Source organism: Balaenoptera acutorostrata, chromosome 7, assembly GCF_949987535.1.
Source record: "Balaenoptera acutorostrata chromosome 7, mBalAcu1.1, whole genome shotgun sequence".
Classification (NCBI taxonomy): Eukaryota; Metazoa; Chordata; class Mammalia; order Artiodactyla; family Balaenopteridae; genus Balaenoptera; species Balaenoptera acutorostrata.
Genome location: NC_080070.1, coordinates 6779662 through 6803274, shown reverse-complemented (window position 1 = coordinate 6803274; position 23613 = coordinate 6779662). Strand labels below are relative to the sequence as shown.

Genomic DNA, 23613 nt, shown 5'->3' with positions numbered 1-23613 from the left:
GCTGGTCCCTTAAATGGGGTGAGGGTAGAGGCAGATCGGTGGGTCGGGCTGGAGGGGTGGCTTAGGTGGTCTGCCCTCCCCCTTGGTGATGCTGTGTGCAGGGGTCATGCCAGTACCCTACTCAGAAGTGTATCTTATTGTTCATAATTGCCCCGACTTCGACTGCACATGCGTGCAGTTATTTTTACTTCCTTATAGTTTCTTTGTATGCTGTTGCTGCAGTAGCTGTTTGTCCAGGTCCAAGTGCAAGCACTCTGGTAAAGCGTCCCAGGTCCCAGCCTATCTCAACAGCACAGTTTCAGTTACACAGTCCTATACAGAAATCAAGGAAAGGACAGACCATCTAAGGAAAATATTAAAAAGACAATACAAGGAGAGCAGCCAGACAGCTGGGTCAGGGTTCTTGGCTGGAGACCTGCTTTGAGTAGGTTTCTTGCAGGTATTTTTTAAAGGCTGTGGGGTTTTCCCAGAGGTTACCAGCATATGTTCAAAGGGCTATGGGTGCTGGGTTCTCCTAGCAGGCTCTGCACAGAGAGCAGAATGGTCCTGACATCGTACAGGATGGACCACTTGTCCTTCAGGATGTTCAGACAGATGTTACCCTGTGTGTCCCCGATGGGGTGGTAGCAGGGTGTGAGGACCATCACTGTGGTGGACAGATAGCCCCTGGGTACCTCCAGGGAGAGCATACACCTCAGGTCTTCATACACTGGCCAGCTGTGCCATGGATGGTCCTCGCCCATTTGAAAAAGTTGTCTGCTTCAGGGAAGGTAGAAATTCCTCTGTCAAATCAGACATTCTGAGGGTCATCAGCTCCTGCCATAGCCTCTTGCCTCTGGAGGCCCAGGCAGTGCTGCTAGGAAGACAGGAGCTGCAGGCTGCGGTGCCAGTTCTTTGTGTGCATGGCTGTGAGTCAAAGCTATGGAGGGAAGAAGGGGCTCACTGACGCTCTGAATCTAAACAGTAACATCTGGAATGTGAATAGTAGTTCAAAATTTATGAACATGCTTACTATTTTGTCTTTCTAAGCACGTGAACGTGGATAAAGTCTGTCTGAGGCACCCATCTGTCCTTAGGGAAGTAAGATATGTTTAGTTACAAGAGAAAAATCAAGATAACATTCAGATTCAAATATTTTAGAAAATGGTTTTGCACAAAGCCAACGACATTGCAAGCTAAAGTTTTTCTAAGGCTGTCAGGGGTCATGTTTGGTGGCCTAGGCACTGCAAGAACTTATCAAAATATTACAGTCTCATTTGTCTTCCTCAAAATGTGCTCTGATTTCAACTGTTTACATTATAATATGTTCCTTTCTTAAAAAAATGAATGAAGGAAGGAATTAATCCAGCTACCAACTACTTAATTCCTTCCAGTACAAAAATCTTTTAATGATTTCTAGGGCTTCTGATATTTGTGTTAGACTTAAGGTTTTAATGGGTGATAGTTTCTGAAAAATCCATGTTTTCTTCTTGTATTTGTGAGTTAAAATAAAACAGATAGTAAAAGTCTTGAGGTTCAATCTGAGAATTAAATTCCGTATGAATAATCATATGTAGGTATAATAATAACTCTGGTTATTGGGGCAGCCTTCTCTCATACCTACAACACAGCATATGTTTTTTTAAAATTATTTATTTACTTATTTATTTATGGCTGTGTTGGGTCTTCGTTTCTGTGCGAGGGCTTTCTCTAGTTGTGGCAAGCGGGGGCCACTCTTCATCGCGGTGCGCGGGCCTCTCACTATCGCGGCCTCTCTTGTGGCGGAGCACAGGCTCCAGACGCGCAGGCTCAGTAACTGTGGCTCACGGGCCTAGTTGCTCTGCGGCATGTGGGATCTTCCCAGACCAGGGCTCGAACCTGTGTTCCCTGCATTGGCAGGCAGATTCTCAACCACTGCGCCACCAGCGAAGCCCCAGCATACGTTTTACATTCAAGTTCTTTTGTGTTTAAAAAATAAAATTAAAAATGTAAATATAAAAAATACAACTGTAAAGAAGATTGGGGACTCCTTTTAAAATTTAATTTTTGAATAGAAAAATACATTCAAATGATTCAAAATTCAAAAAGTGGGAAATTCTACTTCTGGATATTTATCCAAAAGAATTTTCTTTCAGGTTTATTGAGATGTTATTGACATACAACATTGCATTACTTTAAGGGGTACAGCATGAGAGTTTGATACATGTATATATTGCAAAATGACTACCCCAATAAGGTTGGTAACACCTCCATCACCTCACATAATTACCTTTTTTTCTGATGGTGAGAACATTTAAGGTATACTCTCTTAGCAACTTGCAAGTATATAATACAGTATTGTTAACTATAGTTACCATGCTGAACATTAGATCCTCAAAATCTATTCATCTTATAACTGAAAGTTTATATCTTTTGACCAACATCTCCCCATTTCTCCCACTCCCCTGGGCCTTGGCAACTACCATTCTGTTCTCTGTTTCTATGACTTTGGCTTTTTTAGATTCCACATATAAGTCATATCACAAGTATTTGTCTTTCTCTGTCTGGCTTTTTTCCCTTAGCATCATGCCCTTAAGTTCCATCCATGTTGTGATAAATGGCAGGGTTACCTTTTTTTTTAATGGCTGAATAATATTCCATTGTAAGTTTTTACCACATCTTATTTCATCCATCAGTAGATACTTAGGTTGTTTCCATATCTTGGCTATTATGAATAATGCTGCAATGAATATAGGGGTGCAGATATCTCTTTGAGATCCTGATTTCATTTCCTTGGGATATTTACCCAGAAGTGGGGTTGCTGGATCATATGATAGCTCTATTTTTAATTTCCTGGGGACCCTCCATAGTGTTTTCCATAGTGGCTGCACCAATTTACATTCCCACCAACAGCACGCAAGGATTGCCTTCTCTCTACATTCTCGCCAACACAATTTCTCTCTTGTCTTTTTGATAATAGCCCACTGTAACAGGTGTGAAGAGATATTATATACTATATATATGTATATGCAATGGAATGTTGTTCAGTGATTAAAAAAAAGAAGGAAATCTTGTTAAAATGCTACAGTATATGATGAACAATGAAGACATTATACTGAATGAAAAAAGCCAGTCACAGAAGTACAAATACTATGTGATTCCACTTATATCTAAAGTAGTCAAGTTCTTAGAAACAATAAGTATAATAGTATTTGCCAGGGGCTAGGGGAAGGAGGAAATGGGGAGTTGCTGTTCAATGGGTACAGAGTTACAGCCATGCAAGATAAAAAAGTTCTAGAGGTCTGTACAACATTGTTCTCATAGATAACAATATCATACTATACCCTGAAAAATCTGTTAAGAGGGTGTATGTCATGTTATGTGTTTTTTACCATAATAAAAAATTATGGAAAAGCATATATTAAGAGATTTTGGTTCTACCTTGTCCACCTGATTCTCCCACAGTTCTCTAAAATTAATCACTTTATTTCTTGAGTATACTTACACTGTTTCCTTCTGCAAATATAAGCATATCTGAGTATATATTCTTAATTTATTCTCCTTTTTAAACGTAAAAAGTAGTGTACTATTTTTACAGCTCCACATCTTGTTCTTTTCATGTAACAATATGTCATGGAGATTTTCCCATATCAGTATCTAGAGTGCTTGCTTATTCATTTTATACAGCTGCATAGTAGTCTTTTGTGTAGTTATGCAGGGGGTTATTTTTTCACATGTCTCAGTTGATGGCCCTTTGGGGATTGTTCCAGCCTTTGCTATTTGAAATAACATTGCATTCTTTGCTAAATTTCCCTACACATGTGTTATGCCGTTTTGTATTTTCACTAATGAAATACGAAGGCACCTGTTTGTCTCATACTTTCGAGTTTTGAAAACAAAATAGGAGAGAAATCACATCTAAGAATTGTTTGATATACCCTTCTTTCCATGTGAGTGGCATTAAGCCTATTTTCATATGTTTAATATATTTGTTTTTCTGTTGATTCTCTTTATATTGTTTTGTCCATTTTTACAATGGGTTGTTGGTTTTTTATTTTTCAATTTCCTAGGAACTCTACATGTTAGAGAGACTAGACATTTGCCTATTAGATGAGTTACAAATACTATTTTCTAGCTTGTCATTCAAATTTTACTTTAAAAAATGTTTTTTTTAACGTTTTAAATGTATTTATTTATTTTTAGCTGTGTTGGGTCTTCGTTGCTGCACACAGGCTTTCTCTAATTGCGGCGAGTGGGGGCTACTCTTCGTTGCGGTGCGCAGGCTTCTCATTGCAGTGGCTTCTCTTGTTGCAGAGCACAGGCTCTAGGTGTGCGGGCTTCAGTAGTTGCAGCACGTGGCCTCAGTAGTTGCCACATTCGGGCCCTAGAGCTCAGGCTCAGTAGTTGTGGCACACAGGCTTAGTTGCTCCACGGCATGTGGGATCTTCCCGGACCAGGGATTGAACCTGTGTCCCCTGCATTGGCAGGTGGATTCTTAACCACTGCGCCACCAGGGAAGTCCCTCAAATTTTACTTTTGTAATGTAGATATGTATCACTATTATATAGGCAAATTAATCAATAAATTTATCTGTGTGTTCTGGCTTTTCAGTCACCATTAGAAAGACCTTCCACAAGTACAGATTACATGTAGTGGAATACTTTTCTGTTTCCTTCTAGGACTTTAAAATTTTCCTTTTTGCTAACATTTAAATCATTTATTCATTTGTAATATATCCTGGTGTTTATCAAGCATTTATTTTGTCTTTCCTGCAGAAACTATACTTCAGGTTACTAAATACATGAAGAAGGAAAGAATATCCTAATAGAAATATTCTAGCTACTTAATGAAAAAGAAATTTTAGAATAGGATATCACCATTTTTAATGCCTATTAAAATAATGGATCTACACAATGATCACCAATGAGTGCTAACATAAAAAGAGGGAAAGCCAGACGTTGAGTACCCCCTATGGAAATATAGACTATCATCTCTGAGTAACATTGTAAAAAAAATTGAACTTTATTCTGATCTGTCTGATCAAACCAACCACAACTAACTTCCAGTTTACAAAAAGGGTGAGGCAGAGGAACACGTTAAATGACATCATAATGATGTAAGCAGCAAAATTCAGAATGTGGGGAAATCAATAGTACAAATGTCTAGTGTCTTCAATTAATACTTTGCATAAAGAAGAAATGAGGGAGGAGTCTTCTGGTTTCGGCTATGATGGAGTAACTAGTATTATCATTTACTTTTTTCCATTAACAAGCAGAAAACTAGAGAAAAATATGCAGGCAGACCTCATTGTATTGTGCTTTGCAGATATTGTGGTTTTTACAAATTGAAGATTTGTGGCCACTCTGCATGGAGCAAGTCTATCAATGCCACTTTTTCAATAGTGTTTGCTCATTTTATGTCACATTTTGGTAATTCTCACAATATTCATAACTTTTTTCAATATTATTATATTTGTTATGGTGTTGATGGGAGCAATCCAGAAACAGTCTACAATAGGAATAGAAAAGAGTTTTATCTGAGCCAAACTGAGAACTATAGCCTGGGAGACACAGATCCAAAAGCATTTGAATTGTGTTCTGCTACAAATTGTGTTCTGCTACTACAAAATGGGGGGCTTATAAAGGCAAAGAATTGTAATTGAAGCTGGCAAGAAGTAAAGGTGCTTGTTAAGCAAGGTTTGGTTGGGGTCCAAAATGGTTTCACAGTTACAAGGGGGACCTTGAAGCCATAAAGGTGCAGCTGGCAGTGGCTAGAAGATATATTTTGAGAACAGCTGGTGGTATCCTTGAGCTTGATACATTTCAGCAGATTCAAGCTCTCAGTGATGCCAGAGTGTGTCAGAAACCACATTCACAATGGCCACCCGGCTCCATTTTGAATGCCTGAACCACAGTTAATTCCATTTTTATTTTTATTTTTGCTTATTTATTTGTTGGCTGCACTGCGTGGCTTGTGGAATCTTAGTTCTCTGACCAGGGGTCGAACCCATGCCCCCTGCAGTGGAAGCGTAGAGCCCTAACCACTGGACCACCAGGAAATTGCCTCCATTGTGATTTTTAAATGCATTCTTTTCTTTAATGGTTAAAGCAGATGTACAATGTACATTTAATATGCCACAAAACAGGCTGTTCTAGCGAGCATAAAGTTCAAGTTAAATCACGTATAAGCCAGAATGACTTCCCCATACCCGCCTCCATCACGGTGATCTGTGATCAGTTGTCTTTGAGGTTACTGTTATAATTGATTAGGGGTGCCACAAACCGCACCCATATAGGACAGTGAACTTAATTGATAAATGTGTGTGTTCTGACTGCTCCTCCGACCAGCCATTCCCCTGTCTCTTTCTCTCTTTGGGTCTCCCTACACCCAGGAAATAAAAATATTGAAATGAATAACCCTACAGTGGCCTCTAAGTGTTCAAGTGAAAGGAAGGGTGCACATGTCTCTCACTTTAAATCAAAAGCTAAAAATAATTAAGCCTAGTGAGGAAGGCATGTCAAAAGCCAAGGTAGGAGGGGCGGAGTCAAGATGGCGGTGTGGGAGATGCAGAGTTCGCATCTCTCCACAACTAGGGTGCCTGCTGGTCGCTGGTGGGGGACACTGACGCCCAAGGAGACGGTAAGAACCCCCAAGGGTACCAGTAGGACATGGGAGGACTGAGGGGGGAGGAGAAGTGGAGGCCAGACAGGACCAGTGCCCCTGGGGGGTGGCTGAGAGGGCAGAGGGGTTCCCACACCTGGAGGGACCCTCAGGGGCTCGGATCAGTGGGGAGTGGGCCCAGCATTTCCCCTGCCCAATCGGCCCGGGAAGTCTGCCCAGCTCTCGGGCCAGGTCCTATGCCCACAGAGGTCCCCTCTGGGCTGGGTTGGTCCTGGAGGCATAGGAGGGAGGCTGGGAGAGAATAAAAGAGGCAGGCGGGAGGGGTCCTCCAGGACTGGAGGAGCGGGAAAGGAGCAGAGGGCATTTGCCCCAGCCACTTGGGCACAGGGAGCCTGCTGGGCTACCGGGTGGGGTCCCCTGCCCTCTGAGACCAGAGGCAGGAGGCATGCCTGGGTCCCTTCTGTTCTGTTGAGCCTAAGCCCCACCCCCTTCACCCCTCGCCCCACCCTTCCCCCCCCGCCTTTACCAACCCTGTGGGTCCTAAGCATAGGACCCACCCACCACCCAAACCTCACCCCTGCTTAGGCCCCGCCCTCCACAGCCAAGGTCTTTTCCACCTTTTTTTTCTCTTTTCATCCTCCTCTTTTTTACTATTGTGTTTCTGTTTTACCTTCTGATTGTTGTTTCATCTATATTTTTATTTTTATATTTTTTCTAATATAGCTGTTAATTTCCTAGTCTAATTTTATCTTTTACTTTGTTATTGTTCTCTTTTTTTTTTTACTGCCCCACACGCCTTGCAGGATCTTGGTTCACGAGCTGGCGGTCAGGCCAAAGCTCCTGCGGTGGGAGCTCTGAGTCCGAACCACTAGACTAACAGAGAACCTCAGACCCCAGGGAATATTCATCGGAGTGAGGTCTCCCAGAGGTCCTTACCTCAGCACCAAGACCCAGCTCTACACAACAGCCTACAAACTGCAGTGTTGGAAGCCTCAGGCCAAACAACCAGTAAGACAGGAACACAATCCCACTCATATAAAAAAGGAAAAAAAAAATAAGACAGCAAAAAAAATGTCACAGATGAAGAAGCAAGGTAAAAACCTACAAGACCAAATAAATGAAGAGGAAATAGACAATCTACCTGAAAAAGAACTCAGAGTAATGATAGTAATGATGATCCAGAATCTCAGAAATAGAATGGAGGCACAGATTGAGAAAATACAGGAAATGTTTAACAAAGATCTAGAAGAACTAAAGAACAAACTAACAGAGATGAACAACACAATAACTGAAATGAATAACAGAATAATGGAGGCAGAAGAAGGAATAAGTGAGCTGGAAGACAAAATGGTGGAAATAACTGCTGAGGAGCAGAATAAAGAAAAAAGAATAAAAAGAATTGAACACAATCTCAGAGACCTCTGGGACAACACTAAATGCACCAACATTTGAATTATAGGGGTCCCAGAAGAAGAAGAGAAAAAGAAAGGGTCTGAGAAAATATGTGAAGAGATTATAGTAGAAAACTTCCCTAACATGGGAAAGGAAATAGTCACCCAAGTTCAGGAGGTACAGAGAGTCCCATACAGGATAAACCCTAGGAGAAACACATCAAAACACATATTAATCAAACTAACAAAAATTAAATTCAAAGAAAAAATATTAAAAGCAGCAAGGGAAAAACAACAAGAGAAAAACATACAAAGGAATCCCCATAAGATTATCAGCTGATTTTTCAGCAGAAACTCTGCAGGCCAGAGGGAGAGGTAGGATATACTTAAAGTGATGAAAGAGAAGAACCTACAACCAAGATTACTCTACCCAGCAAGGATCTCATTCAGATTCAATGGAGAAATCAAAAGCTTTTCAGACAAGCAAAAGCTAAGAGAATTCAGCACCACCAAACCAGCTTTACAATAAATGCTAAAGGAACTTCTCTAGGCAGGAAACACAAGAGAAGAAAAAGACCCACAAAAACAAACCCAGAACAATTAAGAAAATGGTAATAGGAACATACATATTGATAATAACCTTGAATGTAAATGGATTAAATGTCCCAACCAAAAGACACAGACTGGCTGAATGGATACAAAAACAAGACCCATATATATGCTGTCTACAAGAGACCCACTTCAGACCTAAGGACACATACAGACTGAAAGTGAAGGGACGGAAAAAGATATTCCATGCAAATGGAAATCAAAAGAAAGCTGGAGTAGCAATATTTGTATCAGATAAAAAAGACTTTAAAATAAAGACTGTTAAAAGAGATAAGGAAGGACACTACATAATGATCAAGGGATCAATCCAAGAAGAAGATGTAACAATTATAAATGTTTATGCACCCACCATAGGAACACCTCAATACATAAGGCAAATGCTAACAACCATGAAAGGGGAAATCGACAGTAACACAATAATAGCAGGGGACTTTAACACCCCACTTACACCAATGGACAGATCATCCAAAATGAAAATAAATAAGGAAACACAAGCTTTAAATAACACAATAGACCGGATAGATTTAATTGATTTTTATAGAACATTCCACCCAAAAGTGGCAGAATACACTTTCTCCTCAAGTGTATGCGGAACATTCTCCAGTATAGATCACATCTTGGGTCACAAATCAAGCCTCGGAAAATTTAAGAAAATTGAAATCGTATCAAGCATCTTTTCTGACCACAATGTTATGAGATTGGAAATCAATTACAGGAAAAAAACTGTAAAAGCCACACAAACATGGAGGCTAAACAGCGTGCTACTAAATAACCAAGAGATCACTGAAGAAATCAAAGAAGAAATAAAAAAATACATAGAAACAAATGACAACACAATGACCCAAAACCTATGGGATGCAGCAAAAGCAGTTCTAAGCAGTTTGAGATTTCATCCATTCTGTAGCCCATGGATGAAGGAGTAATTTTGACTTTCAAGTATTATTATTTAGGAAATACATTTCGTAAAGCTATAGCTGCCATAGATAGTGATTCCTTTGATGGATCTGGGCAAAGTTAATTGAAAAACTTCTGGAAAGGACTCACCATTCTAGATGCCCTTCAGACTATTCATGATTCATGGGAAGAGGTCAAAATATCAACATTAACAGGAGTTTGGAAGAAGCTGATTCCAAACCTTATGGGCGACTTTGAGGGGCTCAACCCTTTAGTGGAAGAAGTGACTGCAGATGTGGTGGAAACAGCAAGAGAACTAGAATTAGAAGTGGAGACTGAAGATGCGATTGAATTGCTGTAACCTCATGATAAAACTTTAACAGATGAGGAGTTGCTTCTTAGGAATGAGCAAAGACAGCGGTTTCTTGAGATGGAATCTACTGGTGAAGGTGCTGTGAACACTGTTGAAGTGACAACAAAGGATTTAGAATATTACATAAATTTAATTGATAAGGCAACAGCAGAGTTTGAGAGCACTGATTCCAATTCTTCTTTCTACCCACTCGTAGAAAGAAGTTCTACGGTGGGTAAAATGCTATCAGATGGCATCATGTGCTACAGCGAAATCATTTGTGAAAGGAAGAGTCAATTGATGTGGCAAACTCCACTGCTGTCTTATCTTAAGGAATTGTCACAGCTGCCCCACAACAGCAGCTACCACCTTGATCAGTCAGCAGCCATCAACATGGAGGAAGGCCCTCCACCAGCAAAAAGATTATGCCTCACTGAAGGCTCAGATGATGGCTAGCAGTAAAGTAATTTTAGATTCAGGTATATACATTGTTTTTTGGACAAAATGCTATTGCACACTAAATAGACTACAGTGTAGCATAAACATAACTTTTATGTGCACAGGGAAACCAAGAACTTGGTGTGATACTTTTTTTTTTTTAAAGTTATACAATTTTTATTTATTTATTTATTTATGGCTGTGTTGGGTCTTCATTTCTGTGTGAGGGCTTTCTCTAGTTGCGGCAAGTGGGGGCCACTCTTCATCGCAGTGCGCCGGCCTTTCATTATTGCGGCCTCTCTTATTGCGGAGCACAGGCTCCAGACGCACAGGCTCAGTAATTGTGGCTCACGGGCCTAGTTGCTCCGTGGCATGTGGGATCTTCCCAGACCAGGGCTTGAACCCGTGTCCCCTGCATTGGCAGGCAGATTCTCAACCACTGCGCCACCAGGGAAGCCTGGTGTGATACTTTTGATAGTCACTCTGTCGTGGTGGTCTGGAACCAAACCTGCGATGTTTCCGAGGTATGCCTGTGTAAAAGAACTGTTTCCAGACATCAGGCAACAGGCTGCTCTAGACTGATCTACGGATGGGTCAGGTGGATGGAAAATAAAAAGCAACTGAAGAAAATGGATGGTGTGTCTGATGCAAGGAAGGGACATTGAAAGTGAAATTATGTAAAAAGCAAATAAAGTTCCTTATCAACATAGATAAAGACGCTGACTCTGAAAAAATGGAAGCTGATGGCAGGTATCCTCTGAAAATGCTCAGCATTCGTGAGTACTACACAAGCTAATTAAAATGGCAAGAAAAATCAAAAAGCATATAACAAGAACAGCAAATATTCTGATGTGAGAAGTGATCCAGTTTTTGACTCGGAGGAGTGCCTTGAAGACACGGTTTCTCTGGGCCTCTTTCAGGTCTTGCTTTTGCTTTGCAACATGCGACCGCACCTTGGCCAGGTAGCGCACGTGACCTTCCCCGTGGGGGTCGCCCCCGCCCTGCTGGAGCCGCTGTGCATCAAAGAAGAGGTCGTTGCTGAGGTAGGCGCCCTGGTGCTCCCTCTCCAGCCCCTCGACCACGGCCATCAGCCCGGCCAGCTGCTCCCCCCGCTCGTCGCCGGACGCCCGGTTGTTGAAGGCGCAGTACCTCTGCCCGCACTCCCGGACCAGGCCCCTCAGCCTCAGGTTGTCTGTGTTGGCTACGTAGTCATGCAAGGATCCATCCGCTAAGTCCTCCTTGTGGGTGAACAGGATGACCATGTGTCTCAGGGCTCTCGCCCCGAAGACCTCCTTCACCCTGGTCACGGCCACCACGTCCTGCTCTGTGAAGCGCCCCAGCTGGGTCACCAGCAGCAGCACGTGAGGCCCCGGGGCCGAGAGCAGGTAGCAGTCCCCAATGTTCTCGTACACCTCCTGGTCCTGGGCCCTCGCCTCAAAGATGGGGGGCGTGTCCACCACCAGGATGCTCCTCCCGTTCCACGTGCCCGTGGCCCCCTGGCACTTCCTGGTCACCGACTGGGCCCCCAGCCTGGACTCAAACACTGGCTGGCCGAGGATGCTGTTCCCGGTGGCGCTTTTCCCGCAGCCTGTTTTGCCCACCAGGACGATCCTCAGTGAGGACGAGGCTGCAGACCGCGTGTGTTCTGTTCTGCCTAATAAAAAAAAAAAGAGTTTTCCATGTTTTGCTAAGTCAGTGATTTAAAAAAAATTTTATCTTGGAGTTTAGTTGATTAACAATGTGTTAGCTTCAGGTGTTCAGCAAAATGATTACGTTATACATATACATGTATCTATTCTCTTCCAAATTCTTTTCTCGTTTAGGTCATTTCAGAATATTGAGCAGAGTTCCCTGTGCTATACAGTAGGTCCTTGTAGGTAAAGTTAGTGATTCTTAAGATTTTTAGGTCACGGACCTTTCATGGTATCTCATGAAAGCTATGGACCTCTCTCCCTGCCAAATAGTTATATTTAAATACATACAAATGTTTGCATACAACTTTAGGAAACTCTTGAATGGCAGGAAGCCCACACTGGGAGCCCGAACTTGCACCCATAGCCAAGAGTAAGAACTGCTACACTATGACGGATGCTCCAAGGACTTCATCAGGACAAGGGAAAACACAGCTTTTCAGAAAGAAAAGTGGTCCCTGTGCTTTTCCAGGGATGGTGCTTAGGCCAGTTTCATGCTAAATAAATGTGAGATTAGACAGAGGGGGAGGATGAGAAGTCACAAATGAGAAACTATTATCACCTCTTCTCCACCCACCAATTCCCAGGCACACAGACTGCTAATCACATTCATCTGAACCTTGGGGGCAAAGGAAGTCTCAGATGTCAGAGCTCCAGTGACCTCCCACTGAGGATCAGCTGAAGGTCCCTGAGTGTCTGCTTTTTGGGTGGGGAGTCGGAAGTGAGCCTACAGAAGGCTTGTCGTTAAAGTCAAGGACGGAGTCTGATAGATGACCCTGGATCGGTGGCTGAAGAAGAGATGATAAGACCATTAGAAATACATGTGTTGGAAAGATCACCGATTTGGCTGATAGAATTATGGGAAATTATAACAAAACTGGTGTTGTCGAGGGTGACGCTGCATCAAGAGCTAAAATCTTCAAGGGATGAAGAGAGTGAGAATCCAAGGATTTCTGGAGTTCTTATGAGCTCAAATGAATTAAGTTCATTTTAGTCTCCTAAAATCTGTTATTGTTATTCCTTTTACTCTGTGTTGGTTCTTCCTTTTCTTAAGTATTCTGGATTTTTTTTTTTTTTTGCAAACATGATTACTAAATCTCTATGGGGAAGTTTTCCTCTTTTCAGTTGAGTGCAGGCAGGGAAGGATATCATTTTCACAATTCGTTTCCAAGTCCCCTGACTTCTGACTTGAAGTTTCATTTCCTCATTTCCCATACATCACGGCACAGGGGAGAGCTTCACACTCGGGTGTGTGTGGGTGTGATGATGGTAGGGAAGATAAAGAACATGATAGCTGCCTTTTTCTTCTGCAGTTGAAAATAACTGGGTTTCTTTTCTGTCACTGTGTTAGAGGTGAGGGAGAGGAGGAGAGAAAACAGTGACTCTTCCCTGATGCCTAGAGCTCTTGAGAATTTGGAGGGTTTCTTACCTTCAGCCATAGTCCCGTATCTGCTCCTCTGAAGTCCTTCCATTCTCTTCTGGAATAAAAAAAGGAAAGGAATAAAAAGCAAGTGTCCATATGGGACTTGGTAAGGCCTAAGAACACCTCCAATTCAGACAGCCGAGAATAATTATCCTTAGATGAGCTGTTTCCATTGCTAATTTTCTAACTTATATTTTACTTTCCAATATCCATTTATAACCTTAAGCAACCCAGGTGATGCTAGGTTATATTAACTCAATGAACTCTTGCTTTTTCCTCATCCTATAGGAAAGCATGAAATGTTTGAAAACAAATCAGTTGATTATCTCCCCTCTACTTGAAAAGGCATGAAATAAAGAAAGTCTTCTCTTATTGAATGAGAAGCAGGATTTTAAAAATTGTTTTATTGTTACTATTATTATTGGAATCAAAGTAAGCAAACTTGCTAGACTAGAGAATAAAAATTGCCTTGCTGTAAATGACATCGGTTTGTTTGAAGTACTGGCCATTTCCAGTCCCAGAAACTCTTTGTATCAGATGGATATCCCAGTGGCAAAGAGCAAAGTACAATGTACCTTCCAATGGGAGTGTGGAATTGGGGGATCCACGGCTCCTTTGAGGATGGACATGAGAGGACGAAGGGAAAGAGGGCGGAGCACGGCCACCATCCTCCCTCCCCTCTGAGCAGCTGGTGGGGAGAAGCTGGTACCATGACTGAGGGACAGAGTCCACATTCAGGACAAATTCAAGATAAGTTCATTTCCTGCTCAGTTTTAAACCAAGTGTCCTTCCTTGTGGGTCTCCCAATACCCACTTAAAAAAAATTCCGGTAGATATGACCAGAAACTGGCAAAACTATCGGGATAAAAGTTTCATTCAGATGAGGCATAATATCGTGTCATTCTTCTTGGTGCTAGAAAAGGTAAGCATGCATTAGAAAAGGCAAGCATGCAATATGCCACTATAATTAAGATGATCTCTGAGACTGTATTTTATTTATTCAGTTTTAAAGATTATGCAGTTATGAAACAAACATTTTAAGGGGAGAAATACACAGAGTAATGAAACAAATGCCCACTATTTGCAATGAACAGATCTAAGTATTTTGGCATTTTTACTGCTGCTGTTCGGTTTGATTGGAAAAGTTAAAACATTACGCATATAGTTCCATTTATTTATTTTTTGACTCCCCCCAACCCGTCTCATTCTCCCTCTTCCCTTCAGAGGCAACCAATATTCTGAGATACACATGTATGTACAGGTAATATATAGTACTTTCTGGTATTTTAATCTTTTACGTCAGTGACATTATTTACGTAGCACTTTATCCAACTCTCTATTAACAAACATTTGGTGTGCCAAAATACGTGCTTGCCACTACAAACAATGCTGCAGGAGAATCCCCCCACACGTCCCCTTGTGCACATGGACGATTTCTCTGGGATATATAGTTTCCACCTGACAAGATACTGCCAAATATGACTCCAAGAAGCTGGTGCTGAGTCATACTGGCAGCAGTCATGGGTGAGAAACCCCCAAATCTTCACTTACGCTTGGTGATATTAGATTTTTAATTTTTGGTCACCCTGATGGGCATATATTAGGATGTCTTAATTTGTTTAAAGGTGCATTTTATTGATTAACATTGAATTCAAAACGGTTTTCATAGTTTATTTGCTATTCAGGTTGATTCTGTTATTTCTACCTTTTTCACATTTTTCTATTCACTCAGTAGGGAAGAATAGAAATGGCCGTCACTAGGGAAACCATCCCTTGTCACATTATTAGAATTTATTAAGGCAACTTCCTTCCTTCCTTTCCTTTTCCTTCTGCACCACTTTCCTTACCTTAAGCCCAGAGAAGAGCATTTTCCTCACCACATTCTCCCACATGCTGTCCTTGCCTCTGGTAAATAATACTCCAGCTTTTGCTAAAACTGCTCAAATTCTCTGACATCTTTTCTACTTCAGATGACAGTTTCTATATATTGGAATCAATATATCGATGTGGTAAAGACGATGACGACAGTGGTGACAATGTTGATAATGAACTTCACCATGGTAATAATCCTCTGTGCAGCCATTAGTAATTTTCACGTTTCTTTCATGTCCATTCTTTTAATTGTTCTCCTAAATTCCCTATGATGTGATCAAGATAGGTATTAAAATTTCTATTAAAATATTAGGAAACTGACCTGCCCACGATCACACAACTGCCATGGAGCTAAGACCGAAGAATGGCTCATTTTGCCTGTGTATTCTCCTAGATTTATCAGGGTGGAAAAGTGATTATAAAGTCAATGAACCTCTTGGAACACCACATACCATGCTGCCATCCATGGTCAGGACATAAACTGAGGCAGACAGGCTGGAAGCTTACCCTAAAATTAACAAAGAGAACTGTATTGCAAAATCTTGAGTGCACATTTTCAAAAAAAAAAAAAAAAGATTATTCAAAGATAAAATCGCAGGGGGCAGAAGTTGCTCGGAATGGAAGTATTTCAGTTTAAAGCAATCTGGTGTTTTCCCATGACTTGATGATCAGTGTGACCCAAATGGAGCTCTGTGGCTGTCATAAAAGCCAATCAAAGTTCAGGTTACATTAGCAGAGGCGCGCACGGTCCTCCTGAACCGTCTTCCGAGTGGGTCAGGCTGCCGGGGGAGACACGTCCCACCGAGGAGTAGATTGTTTTGGGCAGATATTAACAAATAACAAAGTGTGCAGAGGCTAGTCAGAAAGGATATTGATGGAGATGCTAAAATGAGTCATAGAATATTAAAAGGACAGAATCAAGCCTAGAAAAAGATCGGGAAGCATCCTAAACCGGAAAAAATGAGACACGTGTCAATCACATAGTAGACAGAAGTGGGAGAATCAGGAATGGAGGCAGATTTCTTCTCCACAAGAAAAACCCTTCTAATCTTCCCCCAGGCGGGATCAGGAATCATGAGAGAGTCGCGGGCAGTATGCGAGCAGAGATTATAAGAGTATGTGACAGGAACAGCAAGGGGATCTAGCTTAGGTAGGAGGCTGGAGCAAATGAGCCTAATGTACCTCCTGATTTTTACATTATACGAACCTGATTTTATCTTGACGGTACCTTACTTTATCAAACCCTTGGAAAGCAGGCTCTCTCACGCTGTTTTAGGAAAGATAAAAATATTTTCTGTCTGCCTTATTCATATTCTCCTTTGCTCATCTGCCCCCTCCCTCTGTTTCCTGGTATCACTTGTTTCAGAGTTTAGCATTGTGATTTCATAATGCGGCCCTCACAGCAGGTTTAGCAGACAAAGGGATGGTTCCTGTACACACTGGAATCTGTCTGCCATAGGTTCGAGTTCGACATCGTGTCGTAGGAAAAGTGTGGGGTATTTGGGGGCGAATGGGCTGGTTTTCAGAAGACCAATAGAACAATTTCACTGAGAGGTTTCGTTTGGAGCACGTGGCTCAGTGAGGGTGGGAACATAATGATCCCGTACTTGTCCTGTGGAGCCCTAGGAATAGATTCCCGGTACCCAGGCCTCTCGGGGGCATGGTGCTTGTCAGGGATGGGGGGTGGGGCTGGTACGGGGGAAGTTAAGAGCTAAAACTGAGACGTACGCCCCTCCTAGTTTGGGCACCTAGTGAGTTTCAGTTTTCTCATCTGTCAAATGGGATGAGAGTCTTAGTGAAGCTTTATGAAACCCCGTGAAGCTTATGAAAGTCAGAAGAGCTAAGAAGTAGGCAACTAGACGGAAAAGACCTCCGCGTTGTGGAAAGCGATGGGCCGTGAACGCGGGGTGAGCGGTTCCCGAAGCCACTTCCCTCCCACTAGGAATCCGCGGTTGCCCATAACGCTCACCATCGGCGCCCCGTTTCACTGATGGGAGAGCCCAGAAGTCTGGTAACCGGTGTCAGATCCCACGAGAAATCAGTAGCCCTAACTCAACCGCGGGCTCCAGGACCCACCCCCCACCCCGGGTCTCCACCCAGGACGCTGGGACCCCCGCCGGGTTCCCCTTACCAGGCGCGGCGCTGCGGCCTGGGTGCCGGCGGGTCGGCGCGAGCGCGCGGCCGAAGGTTCCAGGGCACGGCTGCAGGGCAAGAAGGAAAATGGGGCTAACGGAGTGCGCCCCCTGTCCCCGCAGTTGGGGACACCCCCTCCGGTTGGGGCGAACCTGCTGCCGCGGAAACCGGAGAGCAGCGAGCTCGGAGCGTGCTGCCCCCCTAATGGGATGCTTCCTGTCGGAGCCCGCGAGCGCCCCGCCCCCTGCCGCTTCCTCTTTAAGACGTGTGGAAAGAAGTGATGTTCGGAGCGTGAAAGAGAAGAACACGGGCCCCAATCCCGCCTGTTCCCCCGTTGCTAAAGGCCCCTGTTGCCTCCGCGGGCGTGCGGTGCTCTCCGGCCACCATTCCCGGAAGATCAACGTTTCATCTCTCTTGTTGAGTCCAGTACCTCTCACTCTAACGCAGACCCTGCTGATCTGAGTCTCCCTGTGAAAGCACCTACAAAGAGACCTACTGAGAAAATTAGTTATTTTCTTTGGCACAAGAAAGAATCACTGGCTTTTCAGGAAGGAGGACTTCTCTACCTTCGTGAAAAGCTGGAGCCCAGATGTGGAACAGGTTAGAATGGAGCTTTCCTCCTTTCCAGAAACTCCCCAGGGCTGGGAGTCAGAGAGTGACTACCCTTGTCTTTTGTTTGTTGGGGTTGGGTGTCTCTTCTTGGGGGTGTGTGTGTGATATTTGAGGAGTGGTAAGCAGTTCTCTTCAGCGTATCCATGAGCTATTTCGCTAGCATGTGGAAGAATAGATCTTAGGTGTTTTCAGATGTAGTAAATCAGGGGATATACACGATTTAACACAATTTCCAAAGTAAAAAGGAGTGCCTAAAATTAATGGTATAAAGAGTGAAAGGAAACATAAAATAAACAAGAATTGGGCCAAGAATGAGATTGAATGTAAGGTATAAAAATAATTAAGACACCAAATAATAATTAAAACAAAACACTACATCATTTTGGAAGACAACTACTTAAAAAAAAAAAAGAGGTAAAAGACAAATTTAGAAAAACTCTCAAAATATTTTATTGCTGGAATAAACAAGTGCAAATGCAGTTGTATCAGAAAAGGCAAACATTGCCACTATCAGATGAAGGCTCCTAGAGCACCAAAAAAAAAAAAAGACCTAACACCATACACAAAAATAAACTCAAAATGGATCACAGGCCTAAATGTAAGGCTGGACACTATAAAACTCTTAGAGGAAAACACAGGCAGAACACTCTTTGGCATAAATCGCAGCAAGATAGTTTTTGACCCACCTCTTAGAGTAATGAAAATAAAAACAAAAATAAACAAATGGGGCCTAATTAAACTTAAAAGCTTTTGCACAGCAAAGGAACCCATAAACAACACGAAAAGACAACTCTCAGAATGGGAGAAAATATTTGCAAACGAAGCCACCGACAAGGGATTAATCTCCAAAATACACAAACAGCTCCTGCAGCTCAGTACCAAAAAAACAAACAACCCAATCAAAAAATGGGTGGAAGACCTAAGTGGACGGACGTTTCTCCAAAGAAGACATACAGACGGCTAATAAACACATGAAAAGATGCTCAACGTCACTAATTATTAGAGAAATGCAAATCAAAACTACAATGAGGTATCACCTCACATTGGTCAGAGTGGCCATCATCAAAAAATCTACAAACAATAAATGCTGGAGAGGGTGTGGAGAAAAGGGAACCCTCTTGCACTGTTGGTGGGAATGTAAATTGATACAGCCACTATGGAGAACAGTATGGAGGTTCCGCAAAAAACTAAAAATAGAACTACCATATGACCCAGCAATCCCACTACTGGGCATGTACCCGGAGAAAACCATAATTCAAAAAGATAAAATGCATGCACCCCAATATTCATTGCAGCACTATTTACAATAGCCAGGACATGGAAGCAATCTAAATGTCCATAGACAGAGGAATATGGGTAAAGAAGATGTGGTACATATATACAATGTAATATTACTCAGCCATAAAAAGGAACAAAATAGTGCTATTTGCAGAGATGTGGATAGACCTAGAGACTGTCATACAGAGTGAAGTAAGTCAGAAAGAGAAAAAAGCAAATATCGTATAATATCGCTTATATGTGGAATCTAGACAAATGGTACAGATGAACTTATTTGCAAAGCAGAAATAGAGACACAGGTGTAGACACCAAACATATGGATACCAAGGGGGGACGGGGGTGGGTGGGATGAACTGGGAGATTGGGATTGACATATATACACTACTATGTATAAAATAGATAACTAATAAGAACCTACTGCATAACACAGGGAACTCTACTCAATGTTCTGTGGTGACCTAAATGGGAAGGAAATCTACAAAAAGAGGGGATATATGTATACATATAACTGATTCACTTTGCTGTAGAGCAGAAAGTAACACAACATTGTAAAGCAACTACACTCCAATAAAAATTTAAAAAAATAAATTTAAAAAAAGCTTCAAAAAAAAATGAGTCTTGGGTCATAGCCTAGCTCTGGCTTCCCCAAGGACTTACAGGAATTCCTCTTCTAGGGAATTCAATCCATTGGAAAGAGTAGTGGCGTCTGCCCAGCCAGGCAGTTGAATATTGAATATTATACAAGAATATTGAATATTGTACAATACTGAATATTGTACAAGACTATGTAAGAGGGTATGCATTGTTTGAAATCTTCTGCTTGAAAAACTCATCATGGCCAAAAACAACTCTCGTAAGTAAGCCAAATATGAAACTCTTTAGATAAAATGCAGCAGATCCAGGCAGCAGGGCATGGAAATATGAAAGAAACTTCATCAGTACATGATCAAGGAATTTTTAAGCTTGAAGAGATAAAAGAAAACGTGAGAGGAGATGTATGTGTTTGATATGAATATATATATATATTCACTTAGACAGTTTTTGAGAAATTTTGGTATTTTGACTCTGTATCCGGTTAAGGAAACTCTTCCTATAGGACAGTAAGGAAAAATAAGTTCCAATTCTGATTTGCCACGTTTTACCCTTAGAAAATCACTTGACTCTCAGTAGATTACTTTCCTCTTCAAATAAAAGGCTGTAAATTATTTGTCATCCACACTGTGCAGAGCTGGACCGTTTTTGACAACTTCAGTGGCCTCTGCCATATATTCCCAGATACCCTGCCACTGAAGAAAGGCAGGAGGGGCAGTGGGCCTGGCCATGAGGGCTGTCTGGTGTCCCACACCCTGGGTTTGAATCACAGCCCCACCCCTGCCAGCCTTGTAACCCTGGGAAGCTGCTTAACCTAAGTGCTAAACCTCTTCTGCACAAATGGGATCAATAATGTAGCGCTGTCCTCATAAGGCTGTTGGGAGGATAAGATGAGACCATCTCTTCTTCCCTCCCTCTTGCCCTCCTCTTCCTCTCCTCTCTCTTAAACCTGCTGCCTAATAAGATACCTGGTTAACCCTCCATCCTTGTTCCCTAACACCTTCTACCTGGTGGATCATGTTCCCTCTAGTGTACAGTTGGATTCCCTCTACATCCCCTTCTGTGGAGATCAGAGGAGGTTTATTCATTTTACCTTGGGGATGGAGGTGCAGGTTAGTCAAAGAACTCAATATCTCACAGCAGGTCAGGGGCAGAGATCTAGGTCAAATGCCAGCCCCAGGGCTCTTGCTGTTTCATCCCAGCATTGAGAAACCTCTGGGGCTTCTCTCTGTTCAGTGTTGAGATAGCCCGTCCCCCTTACTACCCAGAGCTCACACCTGGGGGCAAACACGCGTTGTGAGGCGTGTTCTTACCATAGGCGTTTTCTTCATCTCTTGCTGTCTTCTGTCCTCTCATGATTAACTGAAAGAGTCCCAAACACCATTTGGAACTCTTTCAATCATTCATTCATCAAATAAGTATAACTCCCTCCAATGTGTCAGGCAAAGTCCAAAGAGCTGGTGACACCACAGTGAAAAAGTCATAGTTCCTGCCCTCTCCGAGCATCAGAATTTAGGGAAGACAGTGGAAGAGCTTGGTCTGTGGTTGGGACAATACTGTGAGAACACTTGGTGAGCTTGTGCTGTCTTTTCAGGGCCTCGAAATGCACAGAGCGGAGGGGAGATGACAACACTTATTCTATGTCAATGAGTAAGCTTCTGATGTTCATTTTCCCAGGTAATTCTATGTCAGTGATGTAGGTTGTAGAAAATAAGTTTTCCCTGGAGATTCAGCAGCTGGGGGTGGGGTGGGGGGCTTTGGAAAACCCTGAGAACAAGAAAGTTTGCTCGCTGACTTAGGACCTACCTTAGGGTTGTTGGCCTGGGAAACAAACAAGAAGAAAATTGGAATTTTGTTTTTGGAAATCGGAGGACTGACGTATTTCCCAAACTGGTCTGGAGAGCTCCTGTTCTCAGAGAACCACATGACTTGGCTCGTCCTAATATGTCTACATATGGTGAGCCTGGGATGCTTCCCCCCAGCTCTTTATGTTCTTGCCTCAAACCTGAGTCTTCTCAAGGTAAAGTGAGCTTACCCACTCAAACATTATTTAATACAATTAAACATTCTGTGGTCAAGGTTGCCTGATCACACGAGCGCCTGAACACGAGAGCACAGTCTCTCCTCCGTCTACTCCAGCCTCATTTCCACCTAATCCCCTCCCCGGTCAGCCCCTCCACAGACAGCAGATTTCAGGGCCTTTTCCAACCCACCTCGTGCGTTCATTCCTAGGACCATTCATCCCACCACACATTTCTGCCTGAGTCCTGTCCTGTGCTTCAACGTCCATTTCAAATTCTACCTCTTCATGTCGCCCACCTGGTTCCTACAGGTAACTGTGTTCACCCCCTACTGGCACCAACAACGGAGCAAAAGCAAAGGGAGAGGTTGGCTGAATAACCTGTCTCTGGCCAAAGGACTCAGATGGCAGCTTTGCCTGGAACTCAAACCAAAGCTGTCGGTGTTTCTGCAGTAACTCTCCTGCCGCTGCCCCTGGTTACACCCCGCCCAAAGCTTTCTGTAAAGTTTACCCCAGGGGTAAATCACATAATGTGATTCGTTATTTTGTGTCTAGAAATCAACAAACTCCCATAATTGACACCAGAGCAGAAATGAAGAAAGAGCCACAAGGTTCAGAGCCAAGAAGAAGAATTTAGCTAAAGCAAGATGTCCTTGTCAAAGCTGGAAATGAGGAAGTGAGTTACAGGGAATCCACAGAACTCTTGAGTAGGTGACTGGACTTTCCATATAGTTTGAAATGGGGGTTAAAATCATTTAAAATAATTTTCAGGAAGGAGGTGAGCTCCCACTGCAATCTGGGACGACAAATTGTTCTTAGTTATTGAACTACGTAAAACATGTAGAATCCTGTATTCGGAACACTCTGAAAATTCAAAGTTCATGTAGTTCAGTGCCTCTCAGACTTGCTGTTTTTCAGAATTACTTGAGTGTTCTTTAAAAATGTCCATTCTGGGGGGACCATGCTCAGAAATTCCGATTTATGAACCTGATGTATCTGATGTAATCAGTTCACAAATCAGAGTTTGGAAACGAGCTATTTATTCAGACCCCTTCACTGTACAGATGATGAAATTGAGGTGTCCCTGCAGCTGGTGTGGGAGCGACCTGAATTAGGGAGCAGACATGTAAGGGGTCATGCAGGGAGAGGGGTTGAAGACCTAGTTCTGGACATCTTAAATTTCTTGAGCGTCCCCTCCTGTGGACAGAGGGAGAATCTGGGGGGTGAATTCTGATGGTATCCTGACTCACCACATTGTAACTTGCTCTGAAGTTAGACTGCTTTGGGGGCCACAGAAATATCTTCTGCCTGTGCTGAAAATGCCGTTTGGGCAATGTTGAATGCCTTTTAAAATGTATTTTATTCCTAGATATGGTTCCAGCACACACTTCTCTTACTGTATGGAGGGAGTGTGGAAGGAGACAGGAATGTGTGTCCTCCAGCCTGGAGAAGAGGCTCATAAACCTTCTTTTGAACTTCCTCTCCTGGAAACCTGTGACATCTTTACAGATCTGGACGCCCCATCTTAATGACTCCGGCTCTTACTTACCCGCATGGTACCTGCTGGAACCCAGGTGCTCAGGCAGTAAATGCTCTCAGAGCCATGTTCCTTCTGCTTGGTCGCAGCTCCTGTCCCCTGCCGGGGCTCGCCCTTCCTGGTGACAGACTCTGACAGGTGATCTGAGAAAGCCCTGATCTCTGCTTTCCCTTCGGTTGTGAGTGCGGCAGGC

The 23613-nt window shown here is 42.8% G+C and overlaps 1 protein-coding gene and 1 pseudogene across 4 annotated transcripts; both read right to left on the bottom strand.

The window, feature by feature from the left end:
* Window positions 1-394: 394 nt before the first annotated feature.
* On the bottom strand, window positions 395-1169 carry LOC103018495 (ubiquitin-conjugating enzyme E2 C-like; annotated as a pseudogene).
* Window positions 1170-9145: 7976 nt separating this feature from the next.
* LOC103004717 (GTPase IMAP family member 5-like) lies at window positions 9146-23613 on the bottom strand. 4 transcript variants are annotated; one of them, XM_057550446.1, is made up of 4 exons: window positions 17381-17451; window positions 15572-15639; window positions 13384-13432; window positions 9146-11917 (listed from the first exon to the last, which is right to left on the bottom strand). In XM_057550446.1, the coding sequence occupies exons 2-4, from the start codon at window positions 15620-15622 to the stop codon at window positions 11031-11033; spliced, it is 987 nt and encodes a 328-aa protein (XP_057406429.1). In that variant the 5' UTR covers window positions 15623-15639; window positions 17381-17451; the 3' UTR covers window positions 9146-11030. The 4 variants fall into 4 exon arrangements, with proteins under 4 accessions (XP_057406429.1, XP_057406428.1, XP_057406430.1 ...); XM_057550445.1 differs by having other exon boundaries at window positions 15572-15757; window positions 17381-17443; XM_057550447.1 differs by lacking the exons at window positions 15572-15639; window positions 17381-17451 and adding an exon at window positions 23433-23613.